Genomic DNA, 27,810 nt, shown 5'->3' with positions numbered 1-27,810 from the left:
TTCTTTTCTCCAGAGAAGTATTTTATTTAGTCTAGAAAATATCATCAGACCAACACACGGAAAGATAAAGTCTGTTTCGGGCATTTTTTGGGAAAAATGCATTAGGAGACATTCCTCAAGTTTGTCTTGGTCTGATACAGGGCCAAAAACCTCTAAACCTGTCCCCAGGAATATTAATTTTGGAACAGATAAAATATTTAATTCCAGCATATGAAGACCTTAAAGGGCTGATCAAACTTAATTTTTTTTTTTCTAAGCTCCAAAACATACTGCCTGCATAGCTTTTTTGTTTTAGGGGAAAAAAAAAAATAGTTCAATTGCTTATTTTTCTTGAAAAAAGAAAATAGCTTTCCCTCCTCCTCCTCCCCCACACTCCAGATGAAAAACCTGATGCCAAGAGAAATTGAAATAAGCTCCGTGGTCAGTGCTGCGGTGCCTACCGTCAGGGCTGGCAGGCTCTGGGGGCGGGCAGGGGCTGGCAGCCGGCTCCCTGCTGCTGCCAGCAGCCCCGGGATCCGGCGGGGTGGCACCGGGGGCCCGCCCCGCCGCCGGGGCTCGCTCTTCCTTCGCCGCGGGAGGGCTCCAGCGCGGGATGAACGTGATCCCTTGGGAGATCAGCTCCTTCAGGTAGTGCTCAATCACCTCCTTGCCCTGAAGGGGAAAACTCTCGTTAGGAGAAAGCTTCCCCCAGAGCCAGCAAGGCACTGGAGTTTCCTCGGGACGGATGATGAATGCTGCTGAGGATAAACAGAGGGGAAATTTCTCCTTCCATCCCCCATGATCCTGTCAAAAAACCTCCAGTATCAAAGCCCCCTGTAAATGATGAATTACACTAATGGCCAGGCAAATCCCAGTTATGGATGCAGCTGCCTTTCTAACACTTTTACCCCATCCTCCTGCTCCCAAACCCAATTAGCTGCCCTGTTCCTCTACAGCCCCAAGCCACTGACTCAAGCCCAAGCTCTGGAGACAGAGGGGGTGATTTTCACCCAGAGCTTTCCCTTCCTGCACAAGGAGAGTGCTCTCAGTGTCCAGCAGCCCTGCACTCACAGCACCCAGTGCTGTGCTCCTCTGGCACAGCCTGCTCCATCCCTGCACAGCCACATTCCAGCCAGCTCTGTTCTGTTCTGTGCTCTTTGCACACTGGCTTTGCCTTCCTTTGCCCAGCTGAGGGAGTTCAGAGCCGTAAGCAAGAGCACAAAATTACACTGGGTCTGTTTACAGAAAGGCAAATAGAGGGCCTGGGATGTTCAGGCAGCCAGGGAAGCCCACCTTACCCGTTTGATGTTGGAGGTGTACTGCTTCATGGCAATTTTTTCCACGGTGCTTTCAAAGCCAAAAAAGGATTTGATGTCGAGAGAGGCTGACTGCTCAAAGCAGGTCCACTCCTCGTTCTCAGGGTGAACCTGCAGCCAGGGGAACACACAGGACGGATGGTGGCAGATGGCTCATGGCCCTGGCACCACACTGGCTGTTCAACCTCCACAGCTACAGAGAGGAGGCACTGCCAGACCTGGAGTGACCAGCCAGGTTCATTCCTGCTGTGAGAACCCTTTGTGAACTGGACATCCAGACTTTTGTTAACCCAACATTCTTCACATGCACAAGGAAATCAAGATTTAAACCCATCCCTGCCCCAGCAGACCTGAACTTTAGTAGTAAAAGCTGCACAAAAATAGCAGTGGAACTGCCCACTTTAAGCCACCATGTCAAGGTCTCCTTATGGAAAGACAGGGATGGCCTTGTGGAACATGCAATTAAAACTCCTACATCTGCAAAGAAGAAAAATGCAAACCAGGTTTCTTTTTTAGTTTTGGATGGGAGAGTTGGCCTTCTCCCCAGAACACTGGGGACACGGCAGAGCAGGGAATTTCCCCACTCTTCAGCTCAACACACACCTTTCCCCTATTTCTCCTCTGTTGCTCTATATATGGTAGAATCCTTCCCTCTTTTAAACTTAACCCTTTCCTGAGAAGGCTCTGCCTTCTCTCTGCAGGTGCTGCTGTTCACAAACTGACACGAAAGAAAAACAACTCCAGCCCCCACACAAAGATACCATAAAAGACAAATTCCCTGGAGAGATATTAAGTAACTGCAGGAGCAGGATCATATTTCTCCAAGTTGCCTCAGAGAACACTGCAGAAAAGGAAAGATGAGAATAAACCTGCTTCCGGTGCACTCTGGCAGGGAAAAGGGAACTGGTAAAAATAGAGCAGGGAACCATCTTGAGGATGCAGCCAGCAGCTCCCACCCTGTTCCCCTCAAAGCCCAGATGCTGACGTTTCCTTCCTAAGGACACAGCCAAAATCAGCGAGTGTAACAATCTCATAGTTGACCTAGGAGTATTTCAGACCTGTCAGTGCCTTTGATGATGATGGAAGTTAAATTTACAGCATTTTTTTGGATGTTTTAAGCAGTTTTTAGGAAGCCTCATGCAGCCATCAAGGGACCTCTGGCCCAGGAACACCCTCACCATCCAAAATGTTCCCAGCTTTTCCACTCCTCCTCTTGCCTGAAGCTCCTCACAGCCTCCTTACTCCCAAGAAGCTGAGCTGCTGTCCAGCTGCCAAAAGGGCAGGCAAGTAACAGGAGCTGGACATCTGTGTAAGGAACAGCAAGCAGGATCTGACTGCCTCCAGAAACAGCTGAGCTATTTCATGGTGACTGGGCCCTCAGAGCACCATTACAGTGAAACAGCACAGAAACAGCCACAGAGAGAGGCAACCCAGGCCACAAATAAGGCTCAAGTCCTTTCTCCAAATCTTTAGAGCATGAAAATAATGACAAACAAGGTGCTAAAACTTTCACTTATTTGTGGGCAAAATAAATGGGCAGACTTCACTCAGACCCTTATAATAATGAATAGTAAGGGTTTAATTCTAGATTTCCAGATTTATTGACATGCCTAAACTCTAGATGTTTTTGTTAGCCTGAATTTCAATCAAAAAGAAACTGAGGGAACACCAGCAGTTCTGTTATCCACTTTCATTCCAAGCAGGGAATCAATAAGAATCAACAAACAATCAATCTGAAGATGTTTCTCAAGCCTTATGAAATCACAGAATGGTTTGGATGGACACACAGAATCACACAGAATCACTAGGTTGGAAGAGACCTTTAAGATCATTGAGACTTTAAAGCTGTTCTTGTTCCACCCCCTGCCATGGGCAGGGACACCTTCCACTGTCCCAGGTTGCTCCAAGTCCTGTCCAACCTGACCTTGGACATTTTCAGGGATCCAGGGTCAGCCACAGCTGCTCTGGGCACCCTGTGCCAGGGCCTCCCCACCCTCACAAGGAAGAATTCCTTCCCAATGTCCTATTTGTATGTGGGAAGCCATTCCTCCTGGTCTTGTCTTTCCAGGCCCTTCATCCATAGCAACTGAACAATCCCACACCCAGGACCCACCAGCCTTTCCAGCCCCAGTCTCTAATCCCAGCCCAGCGTTGCAGGGTTGCTCAAACCCATTCAGGCACCTTCCCCCTGTGTGAGTGCACAGTTCCCCCCTCCCAGCACAGCCAGCCCCAGCAGGGCTCTCACTGAGTAGCTGCAGGTCTCCCTGACCACCACCCGGTTGGCAAAGGTCTCGTTGTGGGCTTCGATGCGGAGCGTTCTCTCTCTCCAGTTCACTGTGTTCTTCTGGATGAAGAAGACATACTCTACCCCTGCAATCTGAAGAGGAGGGGGAAACACAGACAGACAGGAGCATTAGGAGCCTTTGTCTATCTGAGCCAGCAAAGAGAATGCAGGCTTCTCTGCTCCCAAGGTTCCACCTGCCTTCTTCAGCAGCCTGGGAGCATCCACATTCAGCTTGCAGCTTCGCTCAATGACATGGATGGCTCCGTCCTCACTCTTGGATTCGTGCAGGATTTCACTCCCCAGGAAGACTGGGATCTCTGGGCATGTAGGAAAGCGTTTCTCATAGGCCTAGAAGAGAAAATAAAGTAAACTTCAGCATCTGGGTAAATCAATTTTAACTCTTTCTGAATTAATTCATTTCCTTACAGTGCAAGTCCAACAAAACCTGAGGCCCCTGAACCCTGGAGTTGGCCCCAGTTTTCTCAGAGATGAAGTTCAAGCAGAGTAGGAAAAAGCAGGGACAGCACCATATCAGTCACCAGCCAAGCATGTCCTAACATAACTTTTCCTTCACACGTGAAGTAGAAACAGAATTCTGTTGCTGAAGAATACTAAGAAGGGAATCATCACTTCAACAACAGGAAGCTCCTAACTAGAAAAAGCAAACAGAGCTCTGCTGATTTCTGCTGGCTAAAGACTTGAATATTATAATTTCTGGGTCAATACTGTCTCTATGAAGCCTTAAAATGTGATGTGCCAAACAGTCCTTGTTGCCCTAAACTATCAAAAATAAGACCACCAATTATTGGCTACTCACTTTGCCTCAATTTATCCATTTCTAAAACAACTCTGTCCTGGCTCTGAAATCTTCCCTGTTCTATTAGGACATCCCTCTGAAAAGCCCTTTCTGCAAAGCTTCTTTAGCAGCTCTAGCAGAAATCCAGTCTTCCCTGGCACTTGTAGTGAAGCTCACTTGCATGAACAGTACCTACTGCTCCTTCCCTAACTTCATCTCTTACTATATTCTAAGATGTTTGCAGGATGGAATGTTTTCCTTGGATTTCTGAAAGACCTCTTGCATGTTGTGCTGCTGTTGCAAATATGTGCTCGCTGCACAAGCTGCCCAGAATTCCAGTGCAGCTGTTCCAGGAAGAGAACCTGTGCTCTCCTTCCACTGGACTCTCAGAGCTCAGATTTCCATCGTAAGATGTTCCTGCCGTCGTTCCAAGGCAATTCCTCTAGGAACTGCTGTCATCTTCCCATCTTCCAGAAGACACCACCATTTTATAAAGCACAGAAAAATAAAAATGTTAATGAGTTCTCTGCCCCAAAAGCAAACATCGATGTGCTGATGCTGGAGCTGGGCTGTGCTGTCAGCTCCCCGTTAGCACAGCCATGCAAAGCCTGGATGCCCCTGCACAGATTCACGTCCCTGCTCCCAAAATAGCCCAGGCACTTAAGGACACATTCCATATCTCCTGCTCCCGGACCTCTGGATGGGAAAGGACTATTTCAGATTATCGTGTTGCTCCAGTATCAGGAGGGAAGTGCAGGCAGCTGCCAGCTGGAGTCCTGGCCAGAACAGAGCACGCAGGTTTGAAACCCTGCTCTCCCAGTCCCTCAGCAATATCCTGCTTGCTTTGCCACACTTCTCAGAGAACCTTTCTCATGTCCTTCGACCTGTGCTTTTCACTCCTCATCACAGGAATAACAAAACCAGTTTAGATAAATGCAAAATTCCCATGGTAAGTGACTGTTTCCAACGCAGAGCCACCTGGCTCCAGCCAAGAGAAGCACACTCACTGCTTTAAGCAGATTAATTTTTTAGGATGTAAGTTCACGGATCTGTGTCAGGCATTGCCACAGGACACTCCAGGCCCTCCTCTCCTGGTGCCCTCTGCTCCAGGACCACCTGGCAGGAGGGCTGCACACCTCAGTCCCTGCTCTCCTCTCTGCACTTGCCAGCCCATTCATCTGCTCAGGCAGAGTCAACACTTCCTATTTGTGCTTCCACCTGCCCTCTCCCAACCCTCCAGACTCCAAACCACCACCCAGGGCTATCCTCAGGCCAAAACCTTCACCTTGCTGGTCTCTTCTGTTCCAGCACACACAAAACGTATCTCTTCAGGCCACCCATTCTAAGTTACTGGAGTCCTGAGTGGTTGGGCAGTGCATGCTGAGAACACCTTCAGAGGCCTCTGGGATACCAGAATATTTAGCAACTGGTTTTGAGCAGTTTGTCCCATGTCACTCCATACACATGCCCTTAACACACTTGCAAAGAAGTGTCACTGAAAGCCCTTCCCTGAGAGAAGCTGCCCCAATTAACTCCACAGCAAGGGTGGACAGCTTGCTAGGACAATGGGAAAGGATCTTAAACTAAAAGAGGACACACTTAAATCAGATGTTAGGAAGAAATTCTTCCCTGTGAGGGTGTTGAGGGCGTGGCACAGGGTGCTCAGAGAAGCTGTGGCTGCACCTGGATCCCTGGAAATGTCCAAGGAAATGTCAGGCTGGACAGGGCTTGGAGCAACTTGGGACAGCAAAATGTGCCCCTGCCCATTGCAAGGGGATGGGACTGGATGAGCTTTTAGGATCTCTTCCCACCCAAATTATTCTGTGATTCTGCTTCTTCAGGGGTGCAGCTGTGCCAGGAACATTTGAGGGAGTTTCCAGACAAACAAGAGCTGTTCTAGTGGGACCAGGACCCTCCAAAAGGCCTCACTTGATCAGCTTCACCTGTAAATGCCCCCTCACCATGGAGAGACCACAAGAGCCAGTCTGAAGCCACCACTGAATCCAGGTGCCTGTAGCTCCCATCTGAAGGTAAACCACTGGATCTCAACTCCCAGCTGCTTCTTTGTCCATCAAGTATAGACTTGATCCAGCTGGAAACAGTCTCCCTAATAAACTGTCATTAGATCCAGCAAAACTAAAACCAGGACTAAGAGAGCAGCCACTTTTTCAGTCAGCTAAACAACATCTGGAGCAGGAAGAGAGGCCAGGGCAGAGGCACATGGCAGTGCACAGCCTGGTGATATAACTGTAACACCAGCCCAAACTCATTGCCTAAATAGGGGGAACACTGCCATATTTGACAAAGAATCCATATCCACATCGATATTAAGTCCTTTGCTAATCTTCTTTGCACAACAGCTCTAAAAATACAGCAGGGAAGATGCCTGAGATCACATGAAGGACAGCTGAAGCCCCACGCTGCAGACACAGCAAAGCTGTTCCCACAGCACCCAGACCTTCCATCCCTGCAGACTGAGCTGAGCAGGAGAGGACCCAGCAGAATCCTCTTGCCAAAATCATCCTCTCTATGCAACAGCCCATTGCTGCAACAGGGAAACTGAGGGAGGTTATAAAGACAGAGAAATACTTAATTCTTTTCAAGCTATCACAAGGCTGTTATGTCTCCTCCTCTGGGATTCTGCAGAGTCCAAGGTGGACAACAGAACATCCCAGAGAAATTAAAGGCACAGAGTATTTAGTGTTGTTTTAATGCTTTGGCTGCCTGCACTTGCTCTTTCAGCCCCTTCCTGCAGGAACTCTGCACTGAGCAAGATACAGGAACTAGGATTTGTCTCTCCCTTCTGTACTTCTCCTTTCCCAGAAGGAACAACAGCAGTGTTGTGCTAGCAGTGTTGTGTGTTAAACTGTGGGTCTGCACTTCAAACTGACACTGGGATGACTAAAGTATCCAACAGAATCAGATATATATCAAATATATATATATAATAAAATTAATGGTGCCATGAAGCCACTCCCTCCCTTCCTGTAAACCCCACTGGGATTAACACCTCATACCAAAACCAACCATTCCACAAGGGGTGCTGGCTCAGGCCCACCAGTGTCCTCCCCTAAATCAAGCTGGTTTTTCCCAGATTTCTGGCCAAAGAATTGTTGCAAAAATCAGTGCTTTTATTGTAGTAGACTGTGACCAACAGTTCAAAGAGTCATTTAAATCTCTGCAATCCTGAAACTGAAATTACACATTAAATTTCATGAGAGGGCTGAGTGAAGACAGAGGAACCCAGAACCTGTTTGAACTCGTCAAGATCTTTTGCTTAGAGCTATAACCAATTGTTTTTGGGTGCATCTAAAAGTAAAAAAAAAAAAAACAAACAAACAAAAAACCAAACAGACAAAAAAAAAAAAGCATTTAGATACAGTTCATTGGAATGAAAAAATTCAAGAAAGAAGAAATTAAATAAAAACCCAACAAGTGAAACGATTTCTAGCTGAAAAGTTAAAACATGCAGGAAGGTCAAAGATCTCAAAGGTTCAATAGTGTCAGATTTTCCTTTCACACTGAAGAGAGCCCAAACTAGGATAAGGATATTTCCAACTGGTTACAGTGACCTCTGCATCCCAACAAAGACCCCTTAATGCCATTGAAGCTGACAAATTATTAATTACAAGGAGCAATCATTAACAGTGATATGGCTGACTGTGAAACCACCAGAGTGCTCTGACCAAGCTTTTGCCCTGTGATCTCTTGGGAAATACATCCAAGTGTATTTACCAGAGTTACCTGCTCTGGTAAATATCCATCCCAAATGGATTATGGACCAACACCGAAAAGTGAAAATCAGCTTGTGAGAAGAGAGCTTGAGAACAATGCAAGAAGCCATGCTTGGAAGTGTTCTGAACTGTACAAATTCTCAGTAACCAGTACAAACCCCACATCTGTGAGAAGACTGTACTCCAAAGGTCAGCTAGAAAGATGCCAAACAAGAACAAATTATACAAAACCACAAGTGTCAAACCCCTGAAGTGACATTCTAAAGCCTCACAGCCACAGAGAAAAGAGGAAATTGCCCTCCTTTACACTCCCCCTACTGCACCCGCTCAGCCCCTTCCCCTGCAGAGGAGGGGCCTCTGCAAGCCCTGCACATTCCCAGCCCCAGCGTGTCAGACATTCTGACAGTGCCAGAGTGCTGCCCTCCACTTTAGGAGCTGTCACTGCTGCTCCCACAGGAGCCACAGGACATGGCCAGCAGGCAGGATCTTTCTAACAGCTACTCCTGTTTCTCCTTGGCAGGGTTTTCTAGGAAGTGACCTTGAAATCAATTTACACCACAGAGACCTCAGGAATGCACAACAACAGGGACCTGTAACCACTGAATTACTGCAGGAAACAAAACGCCTCAGCAGCCAAACCCCCTGCACACTTCGAGGCAGCTCCCTCCAGCCTGCTGGGTCCTGAGTGGTTTATTCCAGAGGCAGCTTCTGTGAGATGGGATCTCCAAGAATACAAAAGCTGTGTGTGTGTGGGGAGGGGGGGGAACTGCATTGTGTGGAGCACAAAGAAACTTAATTGTGATGCACGTGATGTAGACAGAATTTATAGCCAATATTACATGAACATGTGACAAGGAGAAGACTTCATCCTTGGGCTAAAATACTTCAAATTTTCATGATCAGATAATGTTTAAAACTGTATTAATTAATGAGATTCCTCGAGGTCATGTTACAGCCATGTACAGGTTGCCAGGAAAAAGGAACCCCTGTGTTCAGAAGAAGGGAAGTGAGGAGGAGATACAATACCAGGTTTTGAGCTGAAGATGCCCAGATCATCATCCCTTTGAAAAGAGATGATGAGAAGCAAGATGAAGACACTTCATCACTTTTAAGTAGGAAGTGGATGCATTTGGAGCATCCACTTTTGAGCAGCTCAATGATATATAAATATTCCTCTACAGATTCAGGCCTTCTAGGAAAAAGGAATTTCATCCTGCAGTTCCTCCCACTGCTTGGTCTCAGTGCTGAAGGGAACCACAGAGTCTGCACACACCAGACACAATAATCCACGTGCTTTGAACAGATTAGATACCAGCTTCCCACTAGCCACAAAGTAAGATAAAATATACAAGGAACATTGTGGGAGGAACAAAATGCATATTTAGGGTGCAGAATGGCACTGATTCAGGGAAAAGAGAATTCCATTTCAAGGAGGTGCAGAGTATGCACAACAAAAGTGTTTGGGGCCCAAGGGAAAAAAAAAGAAATATTTCTGTTGGCCAGAGGAAAAAGATTTGCCAATGAGAAGTGCATGGGACAACAGCACCCAGGCTACAAACATTGACCCAGTGTTATCTCTGCCTGGACTACAGCCAATAATTTGCCTCATTCCTTCAGATTTTGGTGAAAGAAACAATTCAGGGAGCAGCAGCATTTATTGCAATACAGGCACAACTGAGGGCCACAGCAAACCCCCTAAACCCAGGCCCTGCACTGCAGCTGCACAAAGCCCTCCCAGGAAGCCACCAACGTGCCTGACCTCCTGTCTGAGAAGGAACAATATCCCATTCAAGCTGTCCTGCTGCAGCCTTCTCTCTCCTCTGCTGGGAGAAGGAACTCTAAGTGGAGCAGTTGGGGTCACCAACAGCACAAGGCTTTGGCTTTTACAAAAAACTGTGGAAGTGCCACCTTATCCAGGAACCACTGCTTGTCACAGCCCAGTGTGGAGAAAGAGAAACCAAAATGGGAAGGCAAGGAAGCAGAGATCTGGTGTGACTAACTAACCTGAAAGAGCAAAACACAGCAGTCAAGTGTCACATCACACATTCACTGCTTGATGATTCACCCCAAAATCAAACAGGATGGCTCACAAACTAATGGCTACTTGGAAGGACACTCTGTCATTGCCAGAAGCTGCTGTGAGAATTTATACAAACTGGCCATGATTCAGGGTCAGACTTGGGAAGGTCACTGTGCTTAGCAATCAAAACAAGCCCATACTGGTTGAGATGTAAGGATTAATTATGATTCCAAATTTTAACACTTCTTTTAGTCCCTACTAAAGAGTTTATAATCCATCTTCTGCACCTACACATTCAGTAGAGAAGGTTCTTTTGGTCACTACTGGAAGCAGAGCTGGAGGTGTCTCCTTGTGCTGTGCCTCTGAACTGGAGCTCCCTTCAGAGCTCAGCCATCCCTGCACCAACCAGATTAAGCTTGAGACACCCATTCTTCAAAGAAAATAACCTCCATGCTGCAGCTGGAGAAGGTGAGTAAACCTGTACAGATCCTTGGAATTAGTGTAAACCCTCTCCAGTCCACACATGGTGCCAGCACCATCCTGCCCAGCAAATGGAGTCTGAGCAGTGGCAAAGCTCTCACAGACCTCTATCATCCCCACAAAACACACTGAGGATATGTGCAGATGTTGCCAACAGTTCTTCCATCAGTGCCTCCCAGAAAGCAGCTCTTCCATCATCCAGCAGCTATGACAAACAGCACTCACCAAACACTTTCTGCTCACTTGAGGGGAAACATCCCTCACCACGGTCCCAGGAGAAATGTCAGCTCTTTCCCAGCTATAGCTACTCTCAACCTGCTTCATGCCAAGGGAAGAGGTGGCAGGGCCTGGGGCTGAGCCCCCGTGCAGAGCCAGCCCAGCTGACACACAGAGCATCACTCCCAGGCTCCTGGTGCCAAATGCTGCTCAGCAGGAAGATGAGGGGATATTTTTAGTGTATCTTGACAGCAGAGTTTCAAGCCTTCAAGTCACACTGAAGCATCATGTCTTGAGTCAACACTAGATTATCTCTAAGTGCATAAAATGTTAACCCAGTAGCTTCTGGCAGTCACAGCAAACTCATCTTCCAAACATGGCAAAAAGTAGGGAAGAGGGAAGCTGCCTTCTTTAAAATACCTGGCACAGCCCATGGCTGCAGGCAGACCATGCACATCCAAGGAGGAATTGTCAAGTTTTATATACCCAACAACCCATACATCAATAAAAATCTGTAACATATATCTATAACAATCAATAACAAACAAAGCAGATCCTGCTTTGCAGGGATTTCTTAACTTCTTAACTGCTTAGGTTATTATCAAGACATTTCATGTCACATGTGGCATGGGTTGACCACCAAAGAACACCTGTTTTGAAGCATTTTTCCCCCTTACACACTGATTCTCTCTCCATCTCCAGGGCCCTGCCACCCAGCAATACCATTTCAGGCAGTACCTAAAAGCTGTGCCATTACCTGCATCACAGCAGCTGCAAAGTTGCTCCCAAGCACTGGACACACTGCAAGGCTCTTCCCTGTGCCACCTGCAGCCACCCACAGTGAGGGCAGCAGGATCCTCTCCCCTGGCAATCCTGCAGCTACTGCACTGAGAGCTCCACTCCAACCGCCCTGGCTGCTCCACACAGCCCTCTGCGCCTTCACTGCTGCTCCTGAGGATTCCAGCTGCCAGGAACTGCACTGTTCCCTGCAGCAAGTCTTCTTCTGGCTCCAGAGCTCACACTTGAAAGCAGAGGCTACGAGCCAGCATCAAATATTTTAGTTAAGATACTACTTTTCTTTACTTAAAACCAGGCTGTGACAATACCATAATAGTGACAATTAACCTGGAGCCCCAGACAGGGCTGTTCCAGCCTGTAACTACAACTTGGCATCCAGGAACCTCCCAAAGTGTCCTCTGTGGTGCATCAGTGCCATGGCACTGTAGGTGACCTGACAAACAATCTGCAGCACTTAGGAAGCAAGACAGCAGCAGCCTTTGAGGCCTGGCTGGGCTGTGAACACACACATTGAACTGTCACTCTGAACAAACCCACAGAGCTGATGTGGCCCCTGCTAGACATCAGCCTGCTTGTGCATTGTACAGCTCTCACAGCACTTAACTGTTCCAAGCACACCCTGAGCTGTTTGGGTGTTAAGTAGCAAAAGGGGCTCAGAGGTTCTGTTGCAGGAGCATCACTTCATCAGCCAGTGAAAAATCAAACCCTTTAAGACACCACAGCATTAGGGAGGAGAGCACACTCAGCACACCAGGATTTAAGCTGTCTTTTTATACATTCAAACTGCTAAAGGCAATAGGAAGAAGTCATTAAATAAAGCTACTTAAAATCTAAAAACTTTAACACAATGCATGTTGTTGAAAAGGAAAATAAGTTTGAAAAAGTGTATGGAAAGCAGTTCTGGCTGTCAGGACCTGACCTTCAGCATTCAGAGTTTCTTCTCCTCCAGCTAAGCCTGACAGCCAAAACAACAAGGAGCTGTTTTCAATTAGGTTGCATCTACAAAACTACTAACACTCGTGACACAAAACAATGTTAGGATGGTTGTGGAATGAGTGATGCATTTGGATTTCAGTTGCCCTGGATGGTGACTCCTCAGTGTAACCCTGGGCCAGATCCTCAGCTGTTGGAAAGGGGCAAAAGCTTTGCCAGTGAGCAAACAGTGCAGAGAAGGCTGAGGGACAGCAGTGAGGACCTCTGCCAAATCCAGTGAGAATCATTGAACTGCTCCTGAGAGTCAGGCACAAGAGAAAGACATCTCACACTGGGACCATGGATGTTTGCTTTTCATGGGTATGACCCTGTGTACAGCATGAGAGAGTAGAGATGATGGAGAAGGAATATTTCTGCTACTTGCTATATGAGAAATAAGTTCTGACTTTAAATAAACTTGCAGCATTTGTAGCCTGAATTAAACTTGTCACTCAGCTTGTTAGAACCTCTGACACTCAAACTATACTGAGCTGAAAGAGAACATCCATTGTTAACTTCCTACTTCGTCTTACCTGTGAAATAGAAAACTGCAGATCAACTAAATGTAAAGAACATTGGAGAGCTACAAATCTGGAGATGGACTTCGGATGAGGGCATAGAGCAATAGAACAAAGGGGAATGATTTCACCCTGCCACAGGTCAGTTAGATGGGATGTTGGAGTGAAATTGTTCCCTGTGAGGGTGGTGAGGCCCTGGCACAGGGTGCCCAGAGCAGCTGTGGCTGCCCCTGGATCCCTGGCAGTGCCCAAGGCCGGGCTGGACAGGGCTTGGAGCACCCTGGGATAGTGGAAGGTGTCCCTGCCCATGGCAGGGGGTGGGATGGGTTTTAAGGTCTCTTCAACCCAAACTGTTCTGTGATTCAAAGAACACTGAATCACCACTAAAAACAGAAGAGTCAGGGAGCTGCTTGGAAGTGCAGGCCAGAAGCTCAGACATTGCAGCTTTCACGTGCAGAGCCAGGCAGGGGGCTCCTGAGCTGCCACAGGTCTGTTGGAGACTCTGAGTGATGCTGGAGATGCGAAACACCCCCACACCAAACAGGCACCCCAGAGGAGCCACCCCCACCCAAATTCTCGCTGCAGGAGCAGAATTGCCCTGGCCTGATGAGCAGCACTCAGCCAGCACAGAGGCACACACCAAGGCTCCCCATATGTGTGTGTCCAAGAGCTTGGGCTCCCAGCTGCACAGATATGTGTCAGCACATGCCGTGGGCAGCACCAAGAAATGAGGTCAAGCAGAAAGCAGCACTGACTCACATCAGGCACATGTGGGCTCCACGGCGGTTTTGTCTCAAGCACAAAATACAACTGCACAGGCAATGGGAGCTGATGCTCCTGCAAACCTTCCAATGCCTGATCTTTGTTCTTTTTTCCCAAAATCATGACTTATTTTTATATAGTAGTGCAGAAAGATCCCTGTCTTGCAGCAGAAACCATAAACTGCTCTTAGCAGTGAGAGCTGAACATGAAGTGCACAGCGGCAAGAGGAGCAAATAATTGACAAATGCTGTCAGAGATTTCTCATCTGCTCCACTAATGCAGCAACTGAAATTATCCATCACATACAGAAGACCCTGTAAGGTTTCTAGGGGGTTATTCCCAACCTGTAGTTTTAGAGACTTAACCCTATAAATCCCCTAAAGTGTGTGAAAATGGTCAATGTCAACTGTGAGTGTGAAGGGCTGAGGCACTACTAAAAATAACAGGAACACAACTCCCTACCACATTCAAAGCTGAAACCCTCCAGCCACAGCTATCTCATCTAACCTAATAATTCATTGCAAATAACATTAAATATGTAATATGTCTCCCTCTTGGCCCTTTCCTGCATGTTGGACTTGCTCACCCAAACCAAATTCTCCTCCCCAGTACATCACAGAAGGCTCACATTTGCATCACTCATATGTGGCAGAGGTACCTCTCCTTCTGGATTTTTTATTCATTATAACATTAAAAAAAAAATCCCTTTTAGCTTTCCAACTACAACAGAAAGGAAATGAAAAGTTTATACTTGGGAATTTTCTTGGCTGTAAGATAAAATTAGAAGTCATGCAATGTCAAATCTACTGATCTAATTGAAGGGAAGACAAGATGAAGCCCAGAGAGGCATGGACAATCCATTGGAGGAACAGCTCCATTTAAAAGAGGACGCAGACGAGAAAGATAAAATAGAAAGGAAAAACAAGACAAGATAACAAAGCCTAACAGAAGTCAAGGTTCTTTTCAAGTATAAGGTATAAAGGTGTCAGGCACTGAATATGTGTTTGAAGAGCATAATACTTTTGATCCATTAATATGAATCCAAGTTAAGAACAAAGCAGGTGGAAGTGACTACAGTGACCTCGGACAGGTGCAGAAAAAACACCCTTTGCTTAAATCTGTTTTAGAAAGAAGGACAAGAAAAAAGAAAAAATTCAGAACTCCCAAATGGCAAGAAAAGACTTGTTAAGCTGACTCCTTTTTACTTCCTCAAATGCATAGGACTGGCAAAGAGAGCAAGAAGGGGAATGTTTTTTCAAAGACTTGGAATACACATCAAATCTCCTGCCCGCAAATGCTCCAACCCAACCTGCAGGAGCATTAGGAAACAGCAGCGTGTAAATCCAGAGACAATTACCCTGACACATGGTAACAAAGGTATCAGCAGGAAAAGCCCCAGCTCATCCCTGGAGCACAGCTTCAGGCACACACATGGCCTCTGCACAAGTCCAAGGAGAAGAACTCCTGTTCCTGAGGGTGGGCTCCACAAAGGGCCCACCTGTGGACCTGTGTGAGCCAGCCCAGAAACAAGGAATTGCCACATTTGCCTGTGACAGCCCTATTTCTCAAACTCTCCTACATGAGCAAAGCACACCCACTATTTTCTAGGGTCCAAACATTGGAGGTTCTGAGGGAAAAATACTTTTCCCAACTTGCTTCCTGTATTCTGTTCAGGCTGTGTTGTGAGTGATGAGCCTCCCCAGTGAGGAATTAAGCACAAGTGTATCAGGCTGAAGGGTGCCCAGAGATCTGTAAAACATGGGGGTGTCTTTGGGTCACCCCTGCTTTCCTACCACAGCCTGAGACCTCGGCACTCCAAAGGCTCCCACACAGCATTTGAGGGGAAAAGATGAAAGCAGCTGAATCTCAGTGCTGAGGAAGCTGCTGTCAGATTTATGGTGAAGGAGATTAACAGCAATGACACGTGCTGAGGAGCAAAACAGCTTCACCGTACACCCACTCTTCCCTGCAAAACTTCCAGCAACTGACAGCTGGTACCTGACAGCTCTGCGAGATCCGCGCTGCCTCCACACAAACAGGAGCCTCTGTCTGAACGTGGCAGCAGTGGCAGCCAACTCTGCATCCAGCTCAGCCTGCACGGACCACCACAAGACTGAAATGCTGCTTTACAGCAGTAGATCTTGCTGAGAACACAGGATTTTTACGGGGAGGGGTGAGCTAAGGGGTCTATATTCAGCTCTCCACAGCACAGTCTGCAGGGTGACCCTGGAAAAGGAACTTGCTCATGAGAAAGAGGACTAACAACTTTGCTAAGATTTGCTGAATAACTAAAGAATGACATTTACAACCCCAGCCCTCAATTCTCTGGGAATTTTAAACTCTGTTATGCTGAAGAACTGAAAGCAAATAAAATTAAACCACTTCAAAATTAAGCCTACCAGCCTCTGGCCTTTAGGCATGTGCTAACAAGCTTATAAAGGATTTGTCTCAAGGCAGCCCTCCTCAATTGGCAGCCAATCGACTGAGGAGCATCTGGTGGTAGCTTTATCCTGCTAATAGAGACAACAGGAATGTGGAGAGGTGTGCATAGAACAAAGGCTCCCAGGATCTTCATCACAGGTACCGGTGTCTTATTCTCACACAGGATGCACTGAGAGAGAAAAGACCACAGCCAGGAAGGCTTCACTGCCACAGTCATCAGCCCCAGACTGGTCAGGGCAATTCTGTGGCACGTTCTGTGGTTTAGCTGTGAACAGACATGGCAAATCTGGCTAAGACTGCGGAAAATAGGGGTAGATTTGGGAGGGAACTCAACTGTCAGCAAAAGCAGTGTTCATGTGGATGATCAGAAAGCAAAGTGAACAGCAACCACTCATTCTCAGCTGCTGCTACCTTTGGGGTCCCCTATTCACAATGAGGAACAAACTGATGCCCCCAGTTTTAACTGTTAAAATAAAAGCTTGGAGGCTGTTTTGGATAAAAAAATCTTAAGGCATTTTTCAGAAATCTTGAAGAGGTCACATTGTCAAGAGGAACTCAAAAGAGGCTCTCCCTTCCATTCATGGGAATCACATCAGCTGTCTGCCACAGCTGCAGCTTTCCATCTTCTTTCTGGGTTCCCATAAACTAAAGGAACTGGGAACAGGTAATGGAGGAAGCAGCAGGCTAAAAGTGGCAAACACCAAGCCTGGGATCCCTTCAGCTGACTGAAATGCCCAGCAGATTACAAAACAAAACCTTGCAAGATTCCATAAGCCATCTCCTCTAACAACACCCAATGCTACCCTTGAAATGCAGCAGCAAACCTTTGAGAAAGGTATTTAACTCACATCTAATTGTGACAAAGTCCAGAATATTGCAAAGAAACTCTGCCTAAAGCAACTCCCACAGTCAACACCAACCTTCTGCATTCCCAGTGAATGAACTTCAATGATAGCCCTCAAGCCCCTTGTGGAAATCACAAGATTTTGAGAGGTCTCCTGACAGTTCAATCACAGAGTGGATGGGGAAGAACAATACAGAAGACTTTTTCCAAAGATTTCCAGCCTTTAACCAAATAAAAAAGCTCAGTATTTTCCAGAATCCAGTTGTTGATACATCCATATCCACATGTTGATTGGGATCACATCTGGACAAATTTTGAACTGAGTGGCATTTGGTGATATAGCAAAGAATGTGTCTGGCTGCAAACTGACCCTGCCTAACAACGTCAGTTTTTTTCCTTCCATGTCCAAGAATAATTACATAAGGTTGGATTTTCTTGTTTGTTTGGGTTTTTTTTCCCCTTCTAACAACTAAGCTGCCATTCTTAATGCTGAGATACTGATTCTTGTTTTTCTTGGGAAATTGGAGGAGGGGAACTGAGGCTCTGTTCCTGCAGTAGGACTGTCACAGACATCCACCCAAACCCACAGCCCCCACCTCCCCTGGCCCTCAGCAGCTGGAGCAGGGAAAGTGCTGAGTGTTACTCACTGCCATGACGAGCTCAAAAGGGTATTTGTAGACTCGAACTGGGGACTGGTATTTCTGCACCATTTTTACCACACACCTGTAATAGAGAGAAATTGGAACATTTTAGATCCCCCACGCCAAGCAGCGAATACATTCTAGGTGATTTTTACAGACCTTACTAGAAGTTGTAGCTCTTTCTTACAAACAGAGAGGAGATTTATTAAGTAGAATATCTTGCCTAGTAAATAGCAGAGACAGAAGCAAATCTCTGTAGTCCCAGTCCAGAGGCTTGCCCAGTATCCTGTGCTGCTTGCCAGCACTGCTGCAATAAATTCAACTTGGACCTCCAACAAAACTCACAATAATTAAAGCACAGCACAGAGATGTAAAGCCAGAATGAACTGTACTCTGGAGAAGGAGCTTGTCTTAGGAGCCTTACAGAGCCTACAGAGCAATTCTTCCCTCTATCCCCCTTCCCTACATTATATCTGTAATAATTAGGACAAAATCTTTCTCATTGAAAGCTCTCACAGATTTCCACGCCTCCATGTTTTAAATGCTTTTGTGCACAAAGTAGGATTCAGTTGTTTTAGCTCACTGAAAGGAAGGAAAAGGAAGCAGCATGCTGAAAGAACATGCTTGATGCTAAGCTGGCAATCACATCCCACTGCCTGGATGCCCACTGTTCCAGCTGAACTGAGGCAAGAACTGCAGGGAACAGGAACAATCCTGTCCTCAGCATTTCCCTTCTCCCAGCCACCTCTCACTGTCCTCATCGGGATTCCTCCCTCAGACTCTCCTGCCCAGGTTTTAACTCTCAAACATGCATCAGTAACCAGCATCTCAAGGGAAGTACACAAATCATTATAAAAAGCATTATTAGGCTGCTTTCTGCAATTCCTTCAGGAATTCCTTTGTACTGCTCCTGCCAATACCATCCACGAACATCAGGACACAAAAGGCTGGATGGCTGGTTGGAGGCACTGTGCTCATTCCACCCCACTCAAATTCCACCGCTGAGCAGACACAGCCCTCGGCAACATGACGCAGTGTAGCGCTGAACTCAACAGTCAGAGCACTCACACAACTTAGCCCTGACATTTTCAGCCCAAAACCGGAGGTGAAACATGAATAGGCAATAGATCCTCCCTCAAAAATTGCTGCAAAATGCCATCACACTGTAAAATCTATGCAAGGGTGAGGGAGAAAGGACTTGAAAAGTTTGAATACCTGATAATGAGGGATTTTTGGAGAAATAGGGCCCAGTGATCAGACAATTCCTCTGCAGGGGGTCACATTACCAAGCAGCTAAGGTCAGGGCTCGCTGGATCTCTCAGTCCCATTGGTGCTAAAAGCCAGTCAATGGAGAGAGAACCCCCCAGCAGAGCATCCAGCCCAGAATGCAGCGGGAGGAGCAGCACAAGCACATCTCAGGAAGCCCAGGCTGCTATCAGGTATCAGACACCCGAGCCAAGAGGCACAGGACAGGGCACCTTGGAACACGACCTGTAACACGATTAGGCTGGGCAGGGACCTTCCCAGTGAGCACAGATAGAGCGGGAGAAGCCTCATCGAGCACTTTTAGCTGGGCTCTTGCTTATTCTGACCTCACCTCCTACACCAGGAATTCCTGCATCTCTGCAGGAGAAGGGCAGAAACCTTCACAGCAGGAAGGCTGACAAACCAGTCTAGAATCACCCACAAAGGCACCATAAACAGAGGCACCAGCCACAGAACAGTGGGATGGCACAAGCTGTAGCTCAGCAGCCTTAATTGTGCTGCCTGGATAGACCCACTGCTCTGGCAGCTGCTGGACTCGACTGTCACAGGTTTATTGCCTCTGTGCTCCTCCAACTGAGGGAAGGCTGGAGAAAAGAGCCAGTGACCATTATACCCACAGGAAGCTGTAAAAAAATGACAGCTGATAACTCACACCTGCCCTAGAAATCTTTCATACCTTAGGAGAGTACAGTGACAGCAGACCTTCTATGCCCTCTCCTCCAAACAGAGCTGTGAGATGGTCATTGTGCTTCTCAAAGCAACAGGGACTCCTGTTGTAAGTCCTGGGAAAAAAGGGAAAAAAAACATCAGAAAAGGCAGTGAAAGTGGCTATTTGGCACACCTGGCTTTAGATGATGATTAGCATTGATAAGGACAGAGTCCCAGGTGTTACCATTGGGCATCTGGGCCATATTGTAAGATGTGCATCTTCCCAGGGCTTTAGCACCAAAGATTTAGTTTTAAATTCATCTTGTGTTCCACCCAAATTATAAACAGGTATGTTCAACCACCAGAAAGAAACCACCCAATCAGAGAGTATGTCTGCTCCTCAAACATCATTCCAGCTCTACAGTGGCCCAGGCTCCCTGCTCAACTTCCTATTTGCATCTGGCTAAAAAAACATATTAGGGAAGACAACTCAGGTGAAGAGCAGTGACCCACTGAACTGCAGCATGACCACTTAGAAAACCCAGTCCACAGGTGGAGGCACACCAGGGAGCATCCCTGGGGAAACACCAGGAAAAAGCATTTATACCAGCTGGTCAAGCCCAGAGCAGTTGATAAAAGCTCAGAGGCTGGAGTCATCAGTGCACTGAAGCAACAAATCTGGCTACTAACAGCCATCCCAAGTAGATATTAAATTATTTCAATTCTTGCACAGCTGAACACAGAAAACAGCAAAAGCCACCACATTTCACAGAGAATCCTGTGACACACTGTGCCACACTGAGCCCTGACAGTCTCAGCTCCCTGGGCATCCCTTTTGCTCCAGCACACACAACAATTCCTCTGTGAACCAAGCAGAGAGAGCTCATTACAAACTCGAGATCCACCTGCTGGGTGCTCCAGGGAAGGAGGTGGGAAGAGGAGGGATATGGACCCTGATGGCACTTGCTGTAACTCTGGAAGCACTCCAGAGAAATGGATTCTGAAGAAGCAGTGGTGCACCCCCAGTGTGCAAAGCTCCCCCAGCACAGGAGCCAGGCCTGTGAGGGCTCCCGTGAGGAACACACATCACTACACACAGCAAAGGGACAGGCAGTGACATTAACTGTGTGTTTCCTTTCCATCCAGAATCACTCACTGCACACCTGAGGGATTTTCCAGATGCTTGACTTCCATTCTACTATTTGTAGGAGCAGCTTACTTGACAGAATACAGCCAGATGGTTGGAAATCAGAAACTGAGTGTGTAGATTAAATACCCAGAAATCCCTAAATCAAGCCCCCTGCCCCTGCTTCTCAGCCAGGCACAGAATTCACTCAGCTCCTTCCACACTGGAGCTGCCTGCTGGACGTGGAACTGGCAGCAAGTGACTTTATTAACTTCTCCCACCTGTGGTGGTTGCTTTTCATCTTGAAGAGAACTGAGCAGGGGTTTTTGTTTTGTTTTTGACAAAGAACTGCTGAAAATAGCAAGATTATTGACTTCCTCAAATACCACTACACCACGTGAAAGCCAGCTGTGGCACCCAGCTAAGCTGATATTTCCAGTTAGAAAAGGGGGACTCCACAGGGCTGCATTCTTTCCTCCTGCCTTCTAGAGAAAGGTGGGGAGAAAGGTGTGTGACATTTCCTCTGCCTGGTGCCCCTTTCACTTAGGGAGATATTGTAATTTATGCTTTGCACACAGAAGAACAACACAGTACCAAGCTCTAGGATATTTATTTGAGCTTTTTCACCTAAGAACTAAAGAACAAGTCTCTTGAAGCTTGATATAAGGAAGGCTCAAGGCAGAATGGTACCCGAATAAACCTTTGCCATTTTTTAGAAGCAGACATCCGCTCAGGCAGGGCTTAATCTTGCCCCTGAGAAACACCTCTGCAGCAAGTGAAGCAGCATGGAAGGTGAGGGTCACTGTGCTGAGGTGGAGCCTGGGCACTGCTCCTACACCTGGCAGAGGTACCTGGAGTCCTGGCGAGGATCAAAACCAAAGACAAGTAACACAAACACCCAAATAACAACATTTATACATTCCTGACCACACAATAGGGAACAGTCTTTTTGGCTGAGGGGAGGAAGGAAACGGAACAGTGTCCAGCACTCTGCTCTTAGAGCTGCTTCTCTTCCATTTGTGTTTCACAACAAGCTCCATGTCCAATATTTCCACACATCCATCTCATAAGGTAATTTTCTCACCAAAGAATCACCATGGAACTTTTATGCATAGCAATACATTAACTCCCTGATATTTACCAGCCTGTAGCAGGAGATAAGCATTCCTGAAGTAAACCCCCTCATTCCTCATCTTACTACTCCACAGGAAGTTATACCACATCCATTTATCCATCCAGTGTAGGAAATAGTACATTCTCAAACACAATTTAAACACAGAATCCTGGAATGGTCTGGGTTGAAAGGGACCTTAAAGCCTATCCTGTTTCCCCCCCTGCACTGGGTAGGGACAGGTTCCACTATCCCAAACTGAACATTTCCAGGGATGGAGCAGCCACAGCTCTTCTGGGCAACCTGTGCAAGGGCCTCATCACTCTCCATCCCTCGTCCCCAGTCCCTCTCCAGCTCTCCTGGAGCCCCTTTAGGACCTGGAAGGAGCTCTGAGGTCTCCCTGGAGCCTTCTCCAGGTGAGCAGCCTTCCAGCCTGGCCCCAGAGCAGAGGGGCTCCATCTCTTGGGGCATCTCCATGGGCTCCTCTGGACCCACTTCAACAAGTTCATATCCTTCTTCTGCCAAGGACCCCACGGTTCAGGTTTAACATGTAAATCAAGAGTAGAGCCAGGCAGCAGCTCACTCGACAGTACAACAAAGCACCAGCACTGTTTCAGTGTGTCTTGACTGAAACCTGCAGCTGTATTTTCCTTGAGCAGAGGCTGGCTGTCATCAGCCCCACCAGATAAGTGGTGCCATCAACACAAGCACCTTCTCACCATCTACAGACCAATTCTACTGCTTGGAGGAGTTTAGCCAAGTGACCCGGAGAATATACTTGGTTCACCTAGAAGCTGACTTGAAAACATGAATTTACAGAATGGTTTGGAAGGGACTTTAAAGCCCATCTTGTTTTAGCCCCTGCTAGTTCTAGCCCCATCACCCCAGGCTGCTCCAAACCCCATCCAGCCTGGCCTTGGACACTTCCAGAGATGGAGCAGCAACAGCTTCTCTGGGCAACCTGTTAAATCCATCAATGCATTTAACAGCGCTGACCAGGGTCACCCTTTGAGTCGATACATACTTCGGGGTGAGTTTCAGGGCGGATCTGTGGAACCCCGAGCCCGGGGAGCTCGGCGTGCCCGGCTCTCGAGCCGCCCGGGCCGGTGCCGGGTCCCCCTCACAGCCGCGCCGGGGCTCAGCCCAGCCGGGTCCGCCCGCCGCCCTCAGCCCGGCACAGCACAAACCCAACTTCAGAACGCTGCGTTTTGTCCTTAACCCGAAGGGATCCCCCGCCACCCCGAGCCCCCCGTGCGGGTCTCACCGGCTCCTTCCGTGATCCCACCGGATTAGGACTAAAATTCCCTCTCGGCTTCCCGTGTCTGCAGGATAGCGGCTCCCGGCGCCCCACACCCACCGCCGCCTCACGGCGCGCCCGGGCACGCGAGGCAGGAAAAGCCTCACACCCACCCGCCCTCCCCTCGCACGGCGGCCCCGAGGGACCCCCGGAGTGCGCTGCCCACCTCCCACCGCCGCACCCCCGCTCCCCTCACCGCGGGCGCGGCGCAGCCCGGCCGGCCCCATGCCGCCCTCGGCGCTCCCGCGGCGGCGCCGCCCCGCCGGCCCGCCCCGCCGGGCGCTGTCCATTGTGCTGCGGGCCCGCGCGGGCCCCGCCCCCCGCACGTGCGGCCCCCGCCGCCATCTCGCTGAGGGGCGGCCGGCTCCGGCCGTGCCGGGAGCCCCGCGCCCCTCCAGCCTGCTCGGGCTGCGGGGAGACGTCCCCCCCGGGCCTGTCTGTCCCGAGTGCCTCTCCAGCTCTCCTGGAGTCTCTTCAGGCGCTGGAAGGGGTTTTAAAGTCTCCGCGGAGCCTTCTCCAGGTGAGCACCCCCAGCTCTCTCGGGCTGTCCCCACAGCAGAGCTGCTCCATCGTCTTGCTGCCTCCTCTGGACTCGCCCTGGCAGATCCGTGTCCTTCCTGTGCTGAGGAGTCCAGACCCGGGCACGTCTCCAGGTGGGGGCTCATGTGGGCAGAAAAGGAGAATAACGAGGGGTGTGTGTGGAGATGGGCTCACCCCATCCCACAGAGGGGTCACAGCAACAACCCTGCCAGGGCTCAAGGAGTGCTTGGACAATGCTCTCGGCACAGGGTGGGATTCTTGGAGTGTCCTGTGCAGAGCCAGGATCGGACCTGATGACCTTGAAGGGACCCTTCAGTTCAGGATGTTCCGTGTTTCTTTGATTCCTGCCCTTGAGCAGGAGGAGCCTTCTTATGTCAGGGCAGGAGGAGGCAGAGGCACAGCTCCGGAACACAATTTAATCCTGCTTGTCCCAGGGTAGATCAGAGCAAAGGGACCTGCTCACCTGAGCCCTTTATCACTGCACTATATTGTTTGATGTATTACGTGACTTACTACACACCTGTGAACCCACTCCTCCAGCAAATATTCCCCAAACTACTCTGTTGAGGTACAAGGAGATCACTCAGATACATGACACTGAGAAGGACACTGGCAGGCATCCTCACCTCTCAGCTTCCCCTCCTCCCACCAGCTCTGAAAACCTGTGCAGTGTTTGGTGAATCTTGGGGGGCTTTGCAGCACAGGATGAGTGGTCCCTGTTTGTCAGGCCATGCGCTGGGCAGTTGTCACCATTCAGTGACAGTCCTCGGGGTTGTGGCTCTGGAGGAAATGATGCCAGCACTGCCTGACTTTGGGGTGTCAGAGTGGCTGAGCAGCTGTTCCTGGGGCAGGAGAGGCGTGTGGCACCAGGAGTGGTGGAGGAGAGGGATGTGAGAGACCAGCTGGGGGATGTTTTGCACCTTCAGAACCTCATTGAACTTTGTTTAACCTCATTTCAGGTTCTCCCTAAGGACCAGCTGCCCCTTCGCCTGCTGGTATTGAAGTAACATCACATTTACTGCTTTGTCTTTTCCTGCCTCCTTATCGCTTCCAGCTGTGGAGTGTCCCCTTATCTGAGCAGACACTTCAGGAAGCTGCAGTGCTATTTCTGATCAGCAATATTTCCTGAAATGTTCTGCTATCTCAGACTGAGGAGACCAGCCTGACACTGCTCAAAAACAACCGTTGACCATCAAATGTCAGAGCTCCCAAGGCTGCAGCCTGTGGAGCCAGAGCACTTTTCCTAAAGACCTTTGCAGCACAACTTGGCATCAAAAGCCACAAAGTTACTCAAGGCCTGCAACATCTACTTTATAAATATATATTCAGAATAAAAACAAAATGTATTTATTTATAAATAAATATTCTGAATTTCCCATCACAATACAACTTTCTTTTTTAAAGAAGCATGTCGCTCCTGTTCCTCATTTACTGCTAAATTTCCTCAGAGAAAAGAGAAGAAAAAATAAAGCAATATTTCCATCTTCCTGCTACAGAATTTACACCAGCCTGTAACTACTTTGTGCCACAGTTGTGGTTGTTTTCCCTTTTGTTCAGGTTATAAAAGCTGGAGGAGATTTTGGTGAGTTCCAATCCATCTTTCTCTTTGCTGTGCAGCCCTGACTATAATTCCTATTTTCCAACACTTGTTTTCTCCTGCTGCCAGAAGGTCACCTTGGCATTTTCCAGTGTCAGTGGGCTGCCTTTTCCCCTGACACAGGGCCAACTCTTCAGGGCATTCCCAAGGGCCCTCACTGTCCTTCCACCTACCAGGACTGGGTGTTTGCCTCAAGGGCTGCCACTGACCCTCAGGTTTTTCTCATGGGAGCTCCTCAGAAAGAAGTTCTCACCCCTCAGCAACCCAGCCCAGGAACTCCTGCAGTTAGAAAGGACAATGTTTTCCAGGAAGGACATCTGGTCTGAAGATACCGTTCAGCCTCCACTTCCCCCATTACAAGGGCATTTCACTTCAACTTCTACTTTTGTCTCAACTTCAATGCCTCATCTGGTGGCATAAATTTTAAAAACTCAGTAGCAATTCAAATGCATTGGCAGGAAAAAGCCTGTAGGGATTATTAGGAAAGCAGCTGAAAGAAGTTACAAAGGAGGTTTGTGGCAAAGCTGCAGTAAGTGAGGCCAGAAAATGCAGTGGTTTGTCATGGAGGTGCTGGGGTAACTCGGCCCTGAGCAGGTGAACGATCCCCCTGGATCCCTGAGGCAAAGGAAAAGCAGAAGGGAAAGGAAAAGGCATTTTCACACCTCCAGCCCAGCCCTTTCTGCAGTGGCACTCTGAGGAGCTGCCATGCCACACGTGTTCAACAGCCCTTAGAAAATCAGCACTGGTTAAACATTAAAGGCTTGCTTTAAAAATTCAGTAGTAAGGTTCACCTGCCTTTTAGAGCCCTATTTAAGCAGCGTGGAGGTGTATTCCACTCTCTAAACGTGAGCTCCAGTCCAGGTATCACAGTGGAGCTGAGAAGAAGAAGAGGCTCCCCACACAGCCTCCAGCACTGGGATAGACACAGCAGCCTATGCCACCGCACCCTTCTGGGCTGGAGCTCACCTCTGCCACCTCCACACCTCTGTAAAGACATCTTTTAAGCACTTAATCTCACTCTGTTTCACCAGAGCTGAGAAGAAGCTGGATCTGCTGTTCTGAGAGCCAGGAAACATTGAAATATTGGAGCTTTCTTCACTGAAACCAGACCAGCAGTACCCAGCCCCACAGCACTCACAGGCCCCCTTGTTCCAAGAGGTTGCCCCCACATCCCACGGATCCCTTTGGGCTTTGCCTTCCCCGTGCCGCTCTCAGTCCCGTTTGTTTTTTGGTGCAAAACTGAGATGAAATGTGCTGCCCAAGGTCACCCAGCCAGATGGCAGAGATCACTGGCAGGGATGAAACTGGAGACCAGCAGACTGAGATTGGGTTCCTTTCCCCCGGGACTGCAGATGAACAGTTTGCTAATGGCTCTCCTACATTCACCTTCCGAGACAATGCCGAGGTGGCTCCCTGCCCTGCCTTCCTTGCTTCTGCAGCTTTTAAAATAGATGCTCCAATCTTGGTTTGGTTTGTTTTATGAAGCAGAGGGGTCTCCCGCCCTCTGACCCACCAGCAGCTAAGAACTGAATTTCTGCTTTGTATAAGACAAATACAAAATAAACCCATCACATCAGTAATATTTAACCACAAAGCTTCCAGCCCAACAGCTGATCCCACTGATACTCTTTAAATGCATCTTTTTGAGTTTATCACCTGCAGTGTGTTGACATGCTCTGTTTGTGGGGTCTCTGCATTTTGGCTCATAAAATATTTGCCCTGTTCCAGCCTATCAGAGTCATGGAAACACAGAATGGTTTGGGCTGAAAGGGACTTTAACACTCATCCAGTCCCACCCCCTGCCACAGGCAGAGACACCTTCCACTGTGCTGGGTTGCTCCAAGCCCCAGTGTCCACCCTGGCCTTGGGCACTGCCAGGGATGGGGCAGCCACAGGTTCTCTGTGCCAGGGCCCCACCACCCTCACAGGGAAGTTTTTCCTGATACCTAATCCAAACCTGCTCTGTCAGTGTGAAGAATTCTCCTTTGTCCTGTTACTAGATGCTCTTGGAGCACCCCCTCCATCTTCTGTATAGGATCCCTTCAGGATCTGGAAGGCCACTCAGGAAGATCTAATGCAATTCAGGTTTCATTTTTATCACAAATACTCCTCCTCATTTCTGTGCAGTCATTCTGGGACCCTCCGAGGCACATTCTCTGAGACAAACACAGCACATTGTGACAGCAGCACATCTCCACAATCTTACAAGCAAACCAAAAGTATTGCAAATTAACCCAGTATTCAGCTCTCTTGTAGAGTGCTAGACAGGCCCTGTGTGAATGAAGAACATCTTGTTTAAATAACTTCTCTTTCTGTGCTGTTTGTTCCTTTATGCATTTCCCCTTTTGCCTCTTGGTAGTTCTGTGAGATGTCACCCTGTGCCTTGCTGAGTTCTGCTTGATTCCCCTTGCCTGGGAGTAAAG

General features: G+C 48.2%; 1 protein-coding gene and 1 long non-coding RNA gene across 5 annotated transcripts in view; one reads left to right on the top strand and one right to left on the bottom strand.

Annotated features, from left to right (window-relative positions):
- The window catches only part of SEC14L5 (SEC14 like lipid binding 5), a 39,466-nt gene extending 15,923 nt beyond the window's left edge, over positions 1-23,543 (bottom strand). The window contains exons 1-7 of one of the 3 annotated variants that reach the window (XM_021529657.4): positions 23,447-23,543; positions 19,745-19,850; positions 17,809-17,884; positions 3,778-3,927; positions 3,541-3,672; positions 1,278-1,406; positions 441-651 (exon numbers count right to left, since the gene is read on the bottom strand). In XM_021529657.4, coding sequence (XP_021385332.1) covers positions 441-651; positions 1,278-1,406; positions 3,541-3,672; positions 3,778-3,927; positions 17,809-17,871 — 685 coding nt within the window. In that variant the 5' untranslated portion in view covers positions 17,872-17,884; positions 19,745-19,850; positions 23,447-23,543. Of the gene's footprint in view, positions 1-440; positions 652-1,277; positions 1,407-3,540; positions 3,673-3,777; positions 3,928-17,808; positions 17,885-19,017; positions 19,337-19,744; positions 19,851-23,217; positions 23,425-23,446 lie in introns of those variants that run through there. The other 2 variants (XM_021529658.4, XM_085592582.1) reach the window with 2 other exon arrangements.
- A 40-nt stretch (positions 23,544-23,583) lies between these two features.
- Positions 23,584-25,179, top strand: LOC110470234 (uncharacterized). 2 transcript variants are annotated; one of them, XR_002465373.3, is made up of 2 exons: positions 23,584-23,903; positions 24,750-25,179. It is a non-coding gene; the product is annotated as an uncharacterized LOC110470234 (long non-coding RNA). The 2 variants fall into 2 exon arrangements; XR_014958557.1 differs by having other exon boundaries at positions 23,599-23,770.
- Positions 25,180-27,810: the final 2,631 nt, after the last annotated feature.

The sequence above is a fragment of the Lonchura striata genome, chromosome 14 (genome assembly GCF_050655825.1).
Source record: "Lonchura striata isolate lonStrDom1 chromosome 14, ASM5065582v1, whole genome shotgun sequence".
NCBI lineage: Eukaryota > Metazoa > Chordata > Aves > Passeriformes > Estrildidae > Lonchura > Lonchura striata.
Note: the sequence above shows the minus strand (reverse complement) of the source record. Positions and strands in the feature narration are given on the sequence as shown.